The following is a 13,363-nucleotide window of genomic DNA, read 5'->3' as shown; positions in this document are numbered from 1 at the left end:
GTTTTTTTTTGTTTCCCAGGAGGCATGGCTATGACTCCCGCGAAAACACAACTGTGCCTCTCGCGAAAGAAAAAAAAACGCGTTTTCTCCGTTTCCGAGAGGCACGGCCGTGACTCTCGCGAAAGCACAACCGTGCCTCTCGCGGAAGCAAAACCGTGACTCTCGCGAAAGGAAAAAAACAGAAAACACGTTTTTATCGTTTCCGAGAGGCACGGCCGTGACTCTCGCTAAAGCATAACTGTGCCTCTCGTGGAAGCAAAACCGTGACTCTCGCGAAAGGAAAAAAACATAAAACTCGTTTTTTTGTTTTCGAGAGGCACGTCCGTGACTCTCGTGAAAGCAAAACCGTGCCTCTCGCGGAAGCAAAACCGTGACTCTCGCGAAAGAAAAAAAACGTTTTTTCGCGCAAAAATATATTTTTTTTCAAATATTTTTTGATCGAAAAGCTAAGGATGACCGGTGAAAAACCAAAACGTCGAAAAAAACCGGAAAAAAACCCGTTAAAAAGCCGAAATCGCGTGCGGAAAAATAAAATAAAAACAAAATCTAGAGGGAGAGCCCAGAGCGCAACGCGTGGCGAATGGCTGAGAGCGCGCCAACTGGCGCTGATCGTTGCGAGGCGCCCGAAGAAGCGCTTGTTAACTAGTTGCTCTCATTCATGCAAAATTGGTGACGTGTTGTTGGTGTCTTTTTCCAACTGGGGAAAAAAGTCAATTTTTTTTTCTATCGGACGCATCGAAAAAATACATACAAACTTCCATGACAATAAAGAGGTAACATGTTTCCGACTGCAAGATAAAATTTAATTAATTCACCAACTGTTTCCAGGAAAAAATAACTCCCGATTCATTTTTCAACGAGTCAAACGTGAGTGCTCCACCATTCTTTTTGATTTTCAAGTATGCTCTTCGACTAAAAGTAGAATGTGGAACAAGTTAAGTCTCCTTTTTCGAAACCCCACTTTGTATTCAAAAGTTACGAACACCAACACATAGCATTGTCGGGGCAAGCAACACCTCATACCCAAAAAGAAAAAGAAGAATCAAATGCCAATAATGGCAGCTTTGACAAAAAATGTGGATGAACCGCCGCCGCTACGCCCGTGGCGCATACTAAAGCTTGGCTTGCACCATGCAGCGGCGCATCTACGCCGGCCAGATCAGGCAGATATCAGAAAATAGGGTTGCCAAAGTTTACCTATCGACTGGATCTGACAACTTGATTCCATCGCCTTCCGCGGTCGCCATCTCCATCGCCATGAGCTCCACGCCTTAGGCGGCGTCCCAAGAGAGACGACATATTTGCTTTTACCTTTCAGTGTCGGTCGGGTGACAATGGTCCCACATCGCGGGCCAGACTCATCCATTCGGCGCACGGATGCACCGGACGGACGTTGTTATGTACAGTATCAACGCACCTGTACCAACGGAACATGATAATCCTGGACCGATATGTACGCGTCATTTCCCGCGTCATTTCCTACGGCTCCGTCTCCGCGCGTCGTTATTGGACGTCCGTACTCTCGCTGTATCCATACGCGCATATATATAAAATAAAGTACGCAACTAGCAGGAGCACGCGAGCTCGTCCGCACTGTCGCCGTTCACTCTTTTTCTATTTCCTATGACTTTTCTATTCCTATGATTTTCATATCCTATGAACCAAAGGAGGCCTAAACGGCCGCGGCAAGTGTTGCCGCCACGCCGTACTTTGAGCAACGGTGTGCCCGCTCCAGCCTCCAGCTAGCTGCGCGGGTGCGCACGGACGAACAAACGACACGGGTGTAGGTGCATGCATACAAAATGTGGTTGCTTCTAGTTGTAAACTTGGTACCTGGATGGATGCACCTCCCTTGCCGATGTATCGACAGCCCATTGCTGGCTCCCGCGAGGCCCCTCGCTTCATACAGCTCATGTCGACCTCGCACGCCCAGCTTTCCAGCCGGAGCCAGGCCGTTCCAAAGTTTGTTTGCTCTCACGGTTCGTCCCCCCACGGCGATTGGCACTGTCCACTACTGTCTGTCGTGGACATACCCAAACACCGAAACAAACGCTCTCCTCCGCAACGGTAATAATGCAAGGATGATCCCAGCGGAAGCAGAGGCCGTAGCCCGGTCCGGTTCAACATCGTCGTGTGCAGTACTGTAAATGAGTTACTATAGTGTAGTTTATTTACTCGGCCAGTCACCGTGCGAACGCGGTCCAGCCGTATATGCTGCGAACAGTACGACCGTTCACATGACGTTTTCCAGACAAACAAACGGTCGATCACATGGCCACAATATTCGCGAATCATCGCGCCGCCCGAGACTGGACCACGTATAATTTCTATTCATATTTCTGTCGTGCCATCTGCCTGGACAGCACCTCCTCCCGGCCGTTGAACGACGGAACCTACCACAACGGCTAGTCGGCGCCCGTCCGGCCGGCCCACCGCCCAAAGGATCACGTCACGTCGATCCCAACGGGAAGTCCCGGATGGATCCACCGCGTCCGTTGGCGATCCAACAAACCACGTGGCCCCCGAGCTAGCCGTTGGACCCCGCGACGCGGTGCCGCTGTCGACATGGCCAGCGCCGCTAACGGTAACCCTGCGCTCACAGGCAGCCTGGTCTCGTCGCAGAGTGTCTCGCACGACGCCGCGTGACAGCGACCCCGCTAATGACGCGCCATCGGCTAAACCCTTGCTTCTCCCGCTATAAATGGCGGCCTCTCCCCCGCTCCAACTCACAACTCGCAGCGCAGCACACCTCTCCCTCCCACAGCTTCTACACAGAGAGCCGGCCAGAGCACTCCGTCCGTCGTCTGCGAAGCTCAGCCAGCTTTCCTTCCGCCCACCAGCACCAACCAAATGGCTCGCTTCGCCGTGGTCGCCGCCATCGTCGCCCTCCTGGCCATCGCCGCCGCCGCGCAGGGTCCCATGCCGGCGCCCAAGATGGCCCCGCTGCCGGCGCCCCCGACGAGGTCGCCCCCGACCGCATCCGCGCCGTCCCCGATGGCCTCTCCCCCGGCCCCGCCCACCGACGCCCCCACCGGCGCTCCTTCCGCGATGACGCCTTCCGCGGTCGCCGGAGCACCCGCGGGCGCACCTGCCGGCGCGCCCAGCGGCACCACCCCCGCCAGCTCCGCCGTCTACGCCTCCTCCGTCAGCTTCGTCGCCGTCGCCGGTGCCGTCGCCGCCGCCGTCATGTTCTAGATGCAGCGGTCCTCGCTCGACCGCCGCGGGAGTGCCACTCTGTTTTCATTAGTAGTACTGTTGTTTATACAACGAGATTCATTTTTTAGAGGCTGCGGAGAGAGTGACATGACATGACATTGCCATGTTATCTTGCTACATACTGTATGCTCGAGGTCATTATTAATAGAATTCTTTCATTTGTTACATTATCTCCTTCCATGGGCTCTGCTTTCCAAGTCGAGAAACTTTTCAGTCAGTGTCGTCAAATGCGACGTGTGTAGCGTGTTCTTCACGAGATGAATATTCGCTTTCCGTGTATGTAAAATGTAGGCGTGGTCACGTTGTAGCATGAGATGCAGCATAGTAACTTTACTTTTCTCCGCGTTTCTTCCCTTTTTGAGGTTAGGATGATGCGTCGCTGAGAGAAAAAGGCGGTTCGATGAAGACGCAAGTTGGATTTTGCTTACGCACTTTGCACGTATTTGTAGCGAAATATTATTTAGATCTCTTGGAGTGAAACTTGTTGCGATCAACAAGGATGCAAAAACAGAGCATCTGAAAAAAGAACAATTTTGCAAGCATGTTTTTGAATTGTGAATGTCGAGTTATCACGTGCCTCTGTAAAAAATATTAACACGTTTAAATCGCTATTGGGCATGCTTGGAGGGCGTTACTGGTAAATATTTCTCTAAAACTTAAGAGCAACTCTCGCTAATACCGTGAAAGGGCTCGTACTCAATAGTAACTATTGTTTTAGCGTTTCGGAGGTAACAAAAGACCCGATCAGATACCGTAAATTTGGTCATACTCAACTTTTTGTTGTTGCAATAAACTGAAAAAGGGAGCCCGCACCTCACATATAGAGTATTTTTTTTTTGAATGTCGGCAAAGCTTGCCAAATTCATTGATCAGAAGGGGTTAACAGAGACAACCCAACTGGGTTAAACGCCAGCCAAGAGGCAAGGCGGTAAAAAGAAGATAAAAAAAGGAACACTCAGCTGGGATCAAAAGGAATCCCAGCACCGGCCAAGTTCCATAGCCTGATTTCATCCCTAAGCTTACGGGTAAAACCCTCCGTAGACAAGAACTCCTTTTGGAAGACCCTCCTATTTCTTTCCCGCCAAATTTCCTAAGTGATCAAGTGTATTAATGACATAAGCCCTTTTTGTTTTACCTTCACCATGGTGTCATAGCACCTCTGCATCCAGGTCGAGAAGGTAGACTGTCCCGTCCAAGCCGCCGGAGTGAGGGCAGGCATCTCCGCTAGCAAGGCGAAGGAATCCCAAACAACCCTCGACCATGGACATTCAATGAACAAGTGAGATGGTGTTTCCAGATTGCGCTCACAAAGAGGACAAAAGTAATCATTCTCCCATCCGCGCCGCAAGAGCGCGTCGGCCATCAAGATCCTACCAAGCATGACCGTCCAGATGAAGAAGCGGCATTTGCCAGGGGCCCAACTGGACCAAATCAATTTGTATCCATCCATAGTGATGGACCCTTCGAACTGCAGTCGATAGGCTGAGCGAGCGCTGTACTCGTGGTCATTCGCAAACCTCCAGGTGATGATGTCCGGTTGGTCCTCTAGGAGCACCACATGGGAAATTCTAGCAGCTAGGTCGGTGAGCTCAGGGACCATGTGTTCGGAAAGGCCCCGGGCAAGGTCATGTAGCCACGTTTCATCCTTCAGCGCCTCACAGACCGAACAGTTTTTCCGTGTTGAAATCGCGAATAGTGATGGAGCAATCGTCTTTGGGCAGGATCCTTGCAGCCAACGATCATGCCAGAAGTTGGCCCTTTTGCCGTCCCCAATTGTTATTTCCGTGGCCATTGCAGAGAGCTGTCTTTCCTCGTTGGAGCAAGGCAGAGGAGTGCCAGCCCACGGCCAAGGCGGCCGTTGCCAAGCCATCCATAGCCATCGAAGTCTCAGAGCTCTACCAAATTTAGTCAGATCAAGAACGCCCAAGCCACCAAGATGCTTGGGGCGGCAGATCAAGTTCCAAGCTACCCGACGTTTTCCGCCGTTGTTACTCAAATTGTCGCCATTCCACAGCCAAGAGCGGCAGATTTCAATCATGCGCTTTAACACCCACGTGGGCAACTTGTGTATCGTCATCATATATACTGCAAGGGAGGTGAGCCTTGTTTTCAGCAGCACCAGCCTTCCGCGCGGGCTCTTTTAGTGCATCACATCTAGAGTATTGACAGCCTCTTTTTGTGCATAGACAATACCCGCGCGGGCTTGGCGGGGGTGAAGTTTGAGTCGCCACTTGCGCCTCTGCCGACACCAATCTTGCTGGTCGACCCCCACCTCCCGTGCGTCGCCATCAAGCTGCTGGAGGCAACCGACGTCCATCTTGAGGTCGGGCTGCATTGGCGGCGACACGCGTATTCCTTCGACGCCTCTAGAGCTCCACGCCCGGCCTGTCCAGCCGATGGATGGCGTCAGTGACGGCGTGCCAGGGCTACCGCCGGCTGCGACCTGAGCGACTAGGTAATTCGGCTCTCCTTCCCTCCGGGGCCCAATTGTCATTTATTTTCTATTTTTAGGATGCTTTGTGCTATTTTTCAAGACCCTACTGTAAATTCAGCGAATACTGCGTGAGCTCCACATCTGACCTGAAACGGTTTTTTACAATACATGTTCTACCGGTACCCGCTCTATACTGTAAAAATGTTTTAAGGTATACCTTAAATCCATTTTACGGTACACAATTTTATAGTATCAGCTAGAGTTGCTCTAACACCCCATTTGGATATATGTATTGAAGCCCTGGATTCGGAATTGGTATTGGGCCTTTTCAATACAGCTGTTTGGATGACTTTTGAATTGAGAAATGGAATCTAATCTCAATACCAACGAATATTGAGCAACAGTAGCACCTTCATGAAACAAATCAGAACCCCCACACTCTTGTATTCCTCTGAAATTATCCTCTATCCTCAACTCATGCAAAACATACCGCTTCTGCAACGAGTGGATAAGAGGCGGCGACCACAAGATGGAGGAGGACTGTTCATGTGCCTCGAACGACGCCAGCGCCGAGAGTGATTGTCAAGTGTCGTGCGGGTTGAAGCGCATCGGCAACGAGGGGGCAGTTGAGCAACTTCACGATGACGACGTGCGCATGACCTGGCGTGACGATGATGGTAGGCGCGTTAGCGGTAGGCTGAGCGACTATATCCTTAGCATGGGTGCGCAAACCCATGGGTTCCAATACTATTCGCCGACTTCTTTCACACCTGAACGAAATCAAACGGTAAAATCGAATATCCAAGGCACATAATCCATGCAACTATGCCATTCCATAGTTTGTCATCCAAACAATATTTGGTATTGAAAACTCACTTGGATTCCCCGATACAACCCAGTGGACAATCAAACAAGCGAATTCGTATTCATGGCATTTAGTTTTCTTGTTGAATTGGTATTCCGGCCAATTCGACACGAAGCCCTCCAATACAGACATCGAAACGGAGAAATCACTATAATTATGTGCACTCCTTTGTTTCTTCCTTTATTTTTCTCTTCTTTGTGTTTTCACCACATATGTTTCTTGGACTGTCTAGTGTTTTTTCGTCCTTTCTAAATATTGTAAACAATTCACATATTTATTTCATGTTCCTATTGTGTATTTTTTTTTGCAAAAAATGTTATATATTAAGTAGCACAAATCCTTCTTTGTACCTCCGATGACACACTGTGAGCAAAGCTTGTTGCATCTTTGTCCCTCCGTCTTACATAAACATTCTTGGAGAAATTAAAAAAATTGCATCACAATCTTTTTCCTCCTGCATCCTCCGATGACACACTGTGAGCAAAGCTTGTTGCCGTCTTTGTACCTCCGTCTTAGCAGAGCAAACTTGTTTGAACCCAAGAGCTTATAGAAGCAATGTGCAAGAAGTCGTCGATGTAGACGAGAATAGGCCGGCGGCCACGATCTACACAACAAATTGCCACATCAGAGAAGAAAATGTCGGAGGGGACCGGCAGAACGCCCCATTTCCAGCCACATAGGGTTCCATATGCTCCCCAACAAGTCGGAAACTAGCCAACTTTCGTTGGTGGAAACCAGAGCCGAATAACCAAAGCACAACAACATTGTCTTTTTTGTTCCCATTATATATTTTCCCAGTAGAGGCAGTAATAACCAGCTAGTAATAATAAACTTGCAACACCACCAGCATTCCAGCAAAGAAATTGGAAAGCTCACAAAACGCTAGCTACACGACTACCCTACGAATCATCAAATACGTAGTGTTGTCAAAAAAAAAAACCTAGTGTTGGAGATCGCGAACACTTTCTTTTTTGAGCTGAGGTCGTTTTGAGTGATCGCAGAGCGAAGGAGTAGATGGGTCGAACTAGTCGTTACCCTGTCTCGCCGCGACACGGTGCCAAGGGTCAACTTGGCTGGCGCGGCGCCTCTCCGGGAAGAGAGGTGGCGGGCATGAAAATGGCAGCACGGCGACAGTCTGGTCTCACGCGTCGTTGCTGTACAGTCCATTGACAGCGTCCGCGTTGATGCCGCGCGGGATCTCGCGAGATTCGAACGTTACAGCCCGAGACAGCCGTGGTTAACGGGCAGAATACGCGTCCCTCCTGCTATAAGTAGCTGCCAATCCCCTCGCTACCAGCACACACAACTCGCAGCTTCCTCACACATCTTCTACGCAGAGCCTAAAACATTACCTCCTGCTCTGCAATCCTAGCCAAAGTCTTCCACCGATCACCGCCTGCGCCAACCTGATGGCCCGCTTCGCCGTCGTCGCCGCCATCGTGGCGCTCCTGGCCGTCACCGCCGCCGCACAGGCCCCCGGTGCGGCGCCTCTCCCCGCACCGCCTGCGAGGTCCCCGGCCACCGCCCCTGCGCCGGTCGCCACGCCGCCCACCGCCGCGTCGCCGTCCCCGATGGCCTCTCCCCCCGCGCCTCCCACCGACGCCCCGACCGACGCTCCCTCCGCGATGACCCCGTCCGCGGTCTCCGCCACACCCGAGGGCGCACCTGCCGGCGCACCCAGTGGCACCCCCGCCAGCTCCGCCGTGTACACCTCCTCCGTCAGCTTCCTCGCCGTCGCCGGCGCGGTCGCCGCCGCCATCGTGTTCTAGACGGAGCGAGACTCTGCTCTCGGTGCTCTGTTTTCGCGTGTTTATACTGGAGAGATTATTTCCATGATTCTTTGCTGGACCATGCGATGTAATCTTGTTACGGATGCATGAGATTATTATGAATACAAATTCGTTTATTCGTTACCTTACCAGACATTAATTTGGCTCATTCTCTTACGTTACATCTCCAATCAGTGTTCTAAAATTAAATAATTGATTTCTTTATAAAATACTCTTTTGTTACAAATCAGTATACTAAAATCAAAATGCACCAAGGCTCCAGATTAACACAATTCGAAGAAGAGCTACATTAGACACTGAGCACAACCAAACTACCCCCTTCGTAAAAAATATAAGTGCGTTTTGGTCACTACTGGAAGTATATACTAAAAAAGTCACATGACCCTTGAAATCGTATCAAAGCAATTAACATCATTCAGTAGCAAAATCTCCAACCATCATCGTTGGCAACTCCAGGCAATAGAATATCCACATTGACCACCATCGTTGGCAACCACGGGCAACAAAACTTCAACCGGAATCGTTGATAACATGCACAAGTGTCATCGTCTCCAGATCCAACCACTCATGCTAGGTTTTGGGTTTTTCATCCCGGTCTGGTGCGGGTATGCAGTATGAAGTTGATGTTCGTGAAAGGCCAAAACATGCCTTTTGCGTTGCAAACTTAGGGTTGGTCATTCAATGCAATGATAACGGAAAATGGTAGAGTACCTAGAATGTCCTTTGATTGCCCGTCGAAAAAAAAGGTTTTTTCCAGAACTTTGCTCCGTACTGAAAAGGGCATACCATGTTAATATGCTCGCAGTCTCTTACTTAAAGATAGTGTTCATGCCATTTTGTGGAAAAAGGAACTGGTGGCAAATGTCGTTCGATGCCACCAACCCATTAGCCTGGCACACCCGACTAGAAGATGACAACCCCAACAATGTGCATGGTTCCATGTGTTCATGCTTGTCATTCAGGTCAATTGCCTCGCCAACTACCATACTGACTCTTTTTTTTTGTTTTGGAAAAAACTACCACATTGACTTGTCGGGGTTGGTTCCATTGTCCAGATTGATTACCTTCTCGCGAAGTGCCATAATTATCTGGATGGGCAAGCTTCCTCGTCAATTTTGCTCATTGTCCATAAAGACAGATCTGTTACCATTGTGTAAGATGTCGATCGCCACTCACACAGAAGTGAGAAAATATAGACTACATACATATATGGCACCTCGCTAAGTGCCCTTGATAATAACAGATGGTACATGTATTCAGGTGGAACCGTGGAAGTGGAGTCTTCAAGATCACCAAAACTTCTCTTATTATAATGAAGGGCCACATAAAGAAGGTTAATGAAATGAGGCTTCGTTGCACGCATGAGAGAAAATTGGAGAGAAGAACGAGTGAGTTAGGTGAATTGAGCTTGATATGATGGTCCGAAACGACCGAATGTAACGTAGATTTTTTAGAACATCACGAAGGTCCCCCCTCCTGGTTCTACTTATATGAAATCACAAAGATCGATTCGCTGCAAGGTCCAAATACTAGGTTACAGGGGCGGAGCTACGTTATCTCACCCGGTGTCACTGGCACCGGGTAAAATACGTGCTTAGCTTATAGTACATAGTCCAAGTTTTTGGGCTGGACACCGGTAATTTTTGGACCTGGACACCCGCCAGCCCAGCTATAGATTAATCGATCCCTGGTCCTGTACGTCAGTACGTGCGCATGTTGCCAAAAAAAAAAGCTATCGATCCCCAATACGGCTGTATACCTGTACGTGCGCCTGTTCGTGCGCCTGTTCGGTTGCTCGTCCGCTCGGCGCCTCAACCCTCACAGCGCCGCCGCTCTCGGCCCTTCTCCGTCGCTCGGCCAGCCGCCGGTCCGCCCAGTCGCCATTGTTCAAGCATCGCTAGCCGGTCATCTCTACCCTCGCCCCACTCAGGGATTGTTGGAAATTTGAGGCACGTCTCAACTCTCATCTCAGCACTTGATAAATGTCGATCTCTCTCAAATCTGAAATCTCAACTAGTCAACTGTGTGTAGGAATTTCAATTTTTCTAATTGTATGGCTAGGGTCTTAAAATTTGAAGCTATTACAATTGGGAACAATTTGCTGCTATTCATATCTAATTAGGGGAGGATTATTTCTGTGACAGCAGTGAAGCACAATGTGGAGTAAGTTTAAGTGCCTAATCGTATCATTCAATCAATATGTTTTGTTTATTGTTTCTTTGCATATGCAAACACAAATAATGTAAGTCGTACATTTTTGCTAATACAATAATAATTAATCACGGGAGAATTTATGGAAAGGTTTCTTAAAAATATGAAGACCTCGGCACAAGATGATATAGCCAGCCCATCACATGAACCGGATGATCCTCCAGCTCCATATAATTTTGGTAAGAAATCTCGTTGCCATAAAATTTGTGTTGTATATATATATATATATATATTATTGCTTGGTGTCCATTCCTATATATATGATGTGCATGTGGACACCGGAACATTTTTATTCTGGATCCGCCCCTGACTGGGTATGAAAAAGGGAAACAAAATCGAAACAGGAAACAAAGGCTACAAGCAAAACTAACAATCCACACATAATCATCACCGAAGGGACCCTGTGCCAGAAACGAGAGGTGGATTGAGAAGAAAGACGAGCGTTTGGTCCATACCCACTTGACTACTTGAGTGATTTGTTTAGATGGAGAAATTTGATAGTTAATGATGTTTTCCTATCTTGATCTTGACAGTTGATTAATAGATAGGAACTTTTTTCGCGAGAATAAAACAAAATAAATGCCGTTTTCCCATCTTGGAACCACTACGCCAACTATAGTCGGTTAACATAAATGGTAAACCTATTTAGGTTTAGCGCTAACGAGTCGTGCATTGCGTGCTTACCCCTTGATTTGTTAGTTGGCTTACTCATATCAAGTCAAAATTCTACACCACTTGTGACTTGCCACTATAAAACACGCGTAATGCAGCAGGTAACGCAAAGTCTCCGTAGAAAAAAGTAGCTGGATGGAATCCTGACGCGTTCAGGATCCACCACGTTCGTCGAAACTAGTCGTTAGACGACCTCGTGATTAGTGATTAACTGATTAGCCCCCGTAATCCCAGGACGCGGTGCCGCTGCGAGAAGGAATCAAACCCTTTGCGGCGCCGCGACGCGAAGACACCCCACCTGTCTCGCTGACAGACTGGTCTCCCGCATCGATGCCGTTGGCGACAGTGATACACGGGCCCGCGGCAGCCTGAGACCCGAACGTTACAGCTGTTGCCCACCTCAACCGACATTTAGAAAAATCCCCTTCCCGCTATAAAACCGCGCCTCCTCCCTCCACCCCAATTCACAACTCGCAGCTCACAAGCCTCAAGCACTACTGCACGCAGATCCAAAGCATTCGCTTGCCATCATCCCCTCTCCTCTCCAAGTCTCGGGCAAGGCTTTCACCGTCGACAAGAACCGGATGGCTCGCTTCGCCGTCGTCGCCGCCATCCTCGCCCTCCTCGCCGTCGGCGCCGCCGCGCAGGGCCCCATGCCGGCGCCCCGGATGGCCCCGCTTCCGGCGCCACCGGCGAGGTCCCCGGCCACCGCCCCCGCGCCGGTCGCCACCCCTCCAACCGCCGCGTCGCCGTCCCCGATGGCATCTCCCCCTGCCCCGACCACCGACGCTCCCTCCGCGATGACGCCGTCCGCGGTCTCTGCCACACCCACCGGCGCACCCATCGGCGCCCCCACCGGCACCCCCGCGAGCTCCGCCGTTTACTCATCGGCCGCCAGCTTCGTCGCAGTCGTCGGAGCGGTCGCCGCCGCCATCGTGTTCTAGATGGATCGACGATTTTTTTAGCGGGGGGACTCTGTTCGCTGTTGTCTATACAATTTCATTCTTTCTGAGATTTCTTCGTTATAGACGGAGGAAAGATTACACACGACATTGCGATGTAATCTTGATACGAGATTATTATGAATATAAAATTCTTTCATTTGTTACTTTATATCCTCCTCTGGTGGATGTGTATTTCCCTTCTCAGCCGGGCTACAAATTCAGTTTCAGTATAATTCTTACAAGCTACTCTGCTCTAGCATGTTGTTCAAACGGCATCTTAGCATGTTCTTCAGGGTAGTTCTCTGACTTGTACTAGTTGGAGTGGGAAAACCAGCATCAACGACTATAGTAGAACAGAGTAAACTGACCGTTTTTAGATGATTCAAAACTCAAATTTGCCTATCCTGTGAACAGTTTTGTGTGTGTATGTGTGTGTGTGTCAGAGAACCGCAAGATGGTACTCCACGTAGGACGATAAAAGAAATGCCGAAGAGCGTGAACTACAGAATGAGAGGTGAAAAAACCTCGGTTTGTCATTCGTGCCACTAACTTTTTTTTTGCGAGATAAATTTTCAATCTATTCATCAATCATGGCAGTATAGAGAACCCTAAAAATAATAAAAATTACCACCTAGCGACGACTATCGACACTGGAGCTAGCCGAACGTGTGCCACCATCATTGCGCCTCCCTCATTGGAGCCGGAAAACCTTGTTGTAGTAGACAATCGAGAAGTGATCGTGCTAAGGCCTTAATGGACCAGTGCACCAGAATAGGAACCATCGCCGATGAAGAGAGTTGTACATCGAGAAGATCAAATCTGTAACCACGCGAAAGAAGACGAACTAGATCTAAATAAATCCACCGAAAACCAGCACCGACCGAATCCCACGAAATCCGATGGAGATACACCTCCACATATCATCCAACGACGCTATTCGCACCACCGGGGATGGGGATAGGACGTGGTAGACATTATTTCTACTGAGCCACCGCCACTTACTTTTTGTAACGATGATTGTCCCGCTTATCAGAAGGAAATACCGTGTTACAAAATTTTAGTTGTGTGCAATCTACGCTATGTATTCATTGCTTCTTCAACATCTTAGTTGCCCCCTCATCTTTTAGCAAAAAGCCGCCCAAAGTGACAACAGTCACACTAAAACCTCAAACATGCTCTAAAATATCAAAATGATCTTCTAGTTTCGCATAGAATTAGCAAATTCCTGTCT

General features: G+C 49.2%; 3 protein-coding genes across 3 annotated transcripts; all 3 read left to right on the top strand.

Moving 5' to 3' along the window:
• Window positions 1-2,850: 2,850 nt before the first annotated feature.
• LOC123100379 (classical arabinogalactan protein 5) lies at window positions 2,851-3,381 on the top strand (the record flags this gene model as incomplete). Its single annotated transcript, XM_044522315.1, is given in 1 exon segment — window positions 2,851-3,381. A coding segment is annotated over 1 exon segment (345 nt). The 3' UTR covers window positions 3,196-3,381.
• Window positions 3,382-7,803: 4,422 nt separating this feature from the next.
• On the top strand, window positions 7,804-8,428 carry LOC123100377 (classical arabinogalactan protein 4). The gene has a single exon (XM_044522314.1). The coding sequence runs from the start codon at window positions 7,925-7,927 to the stop codon at window positions 8,282-8,284; it is 360 nt and encodes a 119-aa protein (XP_044378249.1). The 5' UTR covers window positions 7,804-7,924; the 3' UTR covers window positions 8,285-8,428.
• Window positions 8,429-11,640: 3,212 nt separating this feature from the next.
• LOC123098722 (arabinogalactan protein 1) lies at window positions 11,641-12,296 on the top strand. Its single transcript, XM_044520787.1, has one exon. The coding sequence runs from the start codon at window positions 11,773-11,775 to the stop codon at window positions 12,130-12,132; it is 360 nt and encodes a 119-aa protein (XP_044376722.1). The 5' UTR covers window positions 11,641-11,772; the 3' UTR covers window positions 12,133-12,296.
• The last annotated feature ends 1,067 nt before the right edge of the window (window positions 12,297-13,363 follow it).

Source organism: Triticum aestivum, chromosome 4D (genome assembly GCF_018294505.1).
Source record: "Triticum aestivum cultivar Chinese Spring chromosome 4D, IWGSC CS RefSeq v2.1, whole genome shotgun sequence".
Classification (NCBI taxonomy): Eukaryota; Viridiplantae; Streptophyta; class Magnoliopsida; order Poales; family Poaceae; genus Triticum; species Triticum aestivum.
The sequence above is the reverse complement of the archived record's forward strand: the minus strand, read 5'-3'. Positions and strand labels throughout refer to the sequence as shown.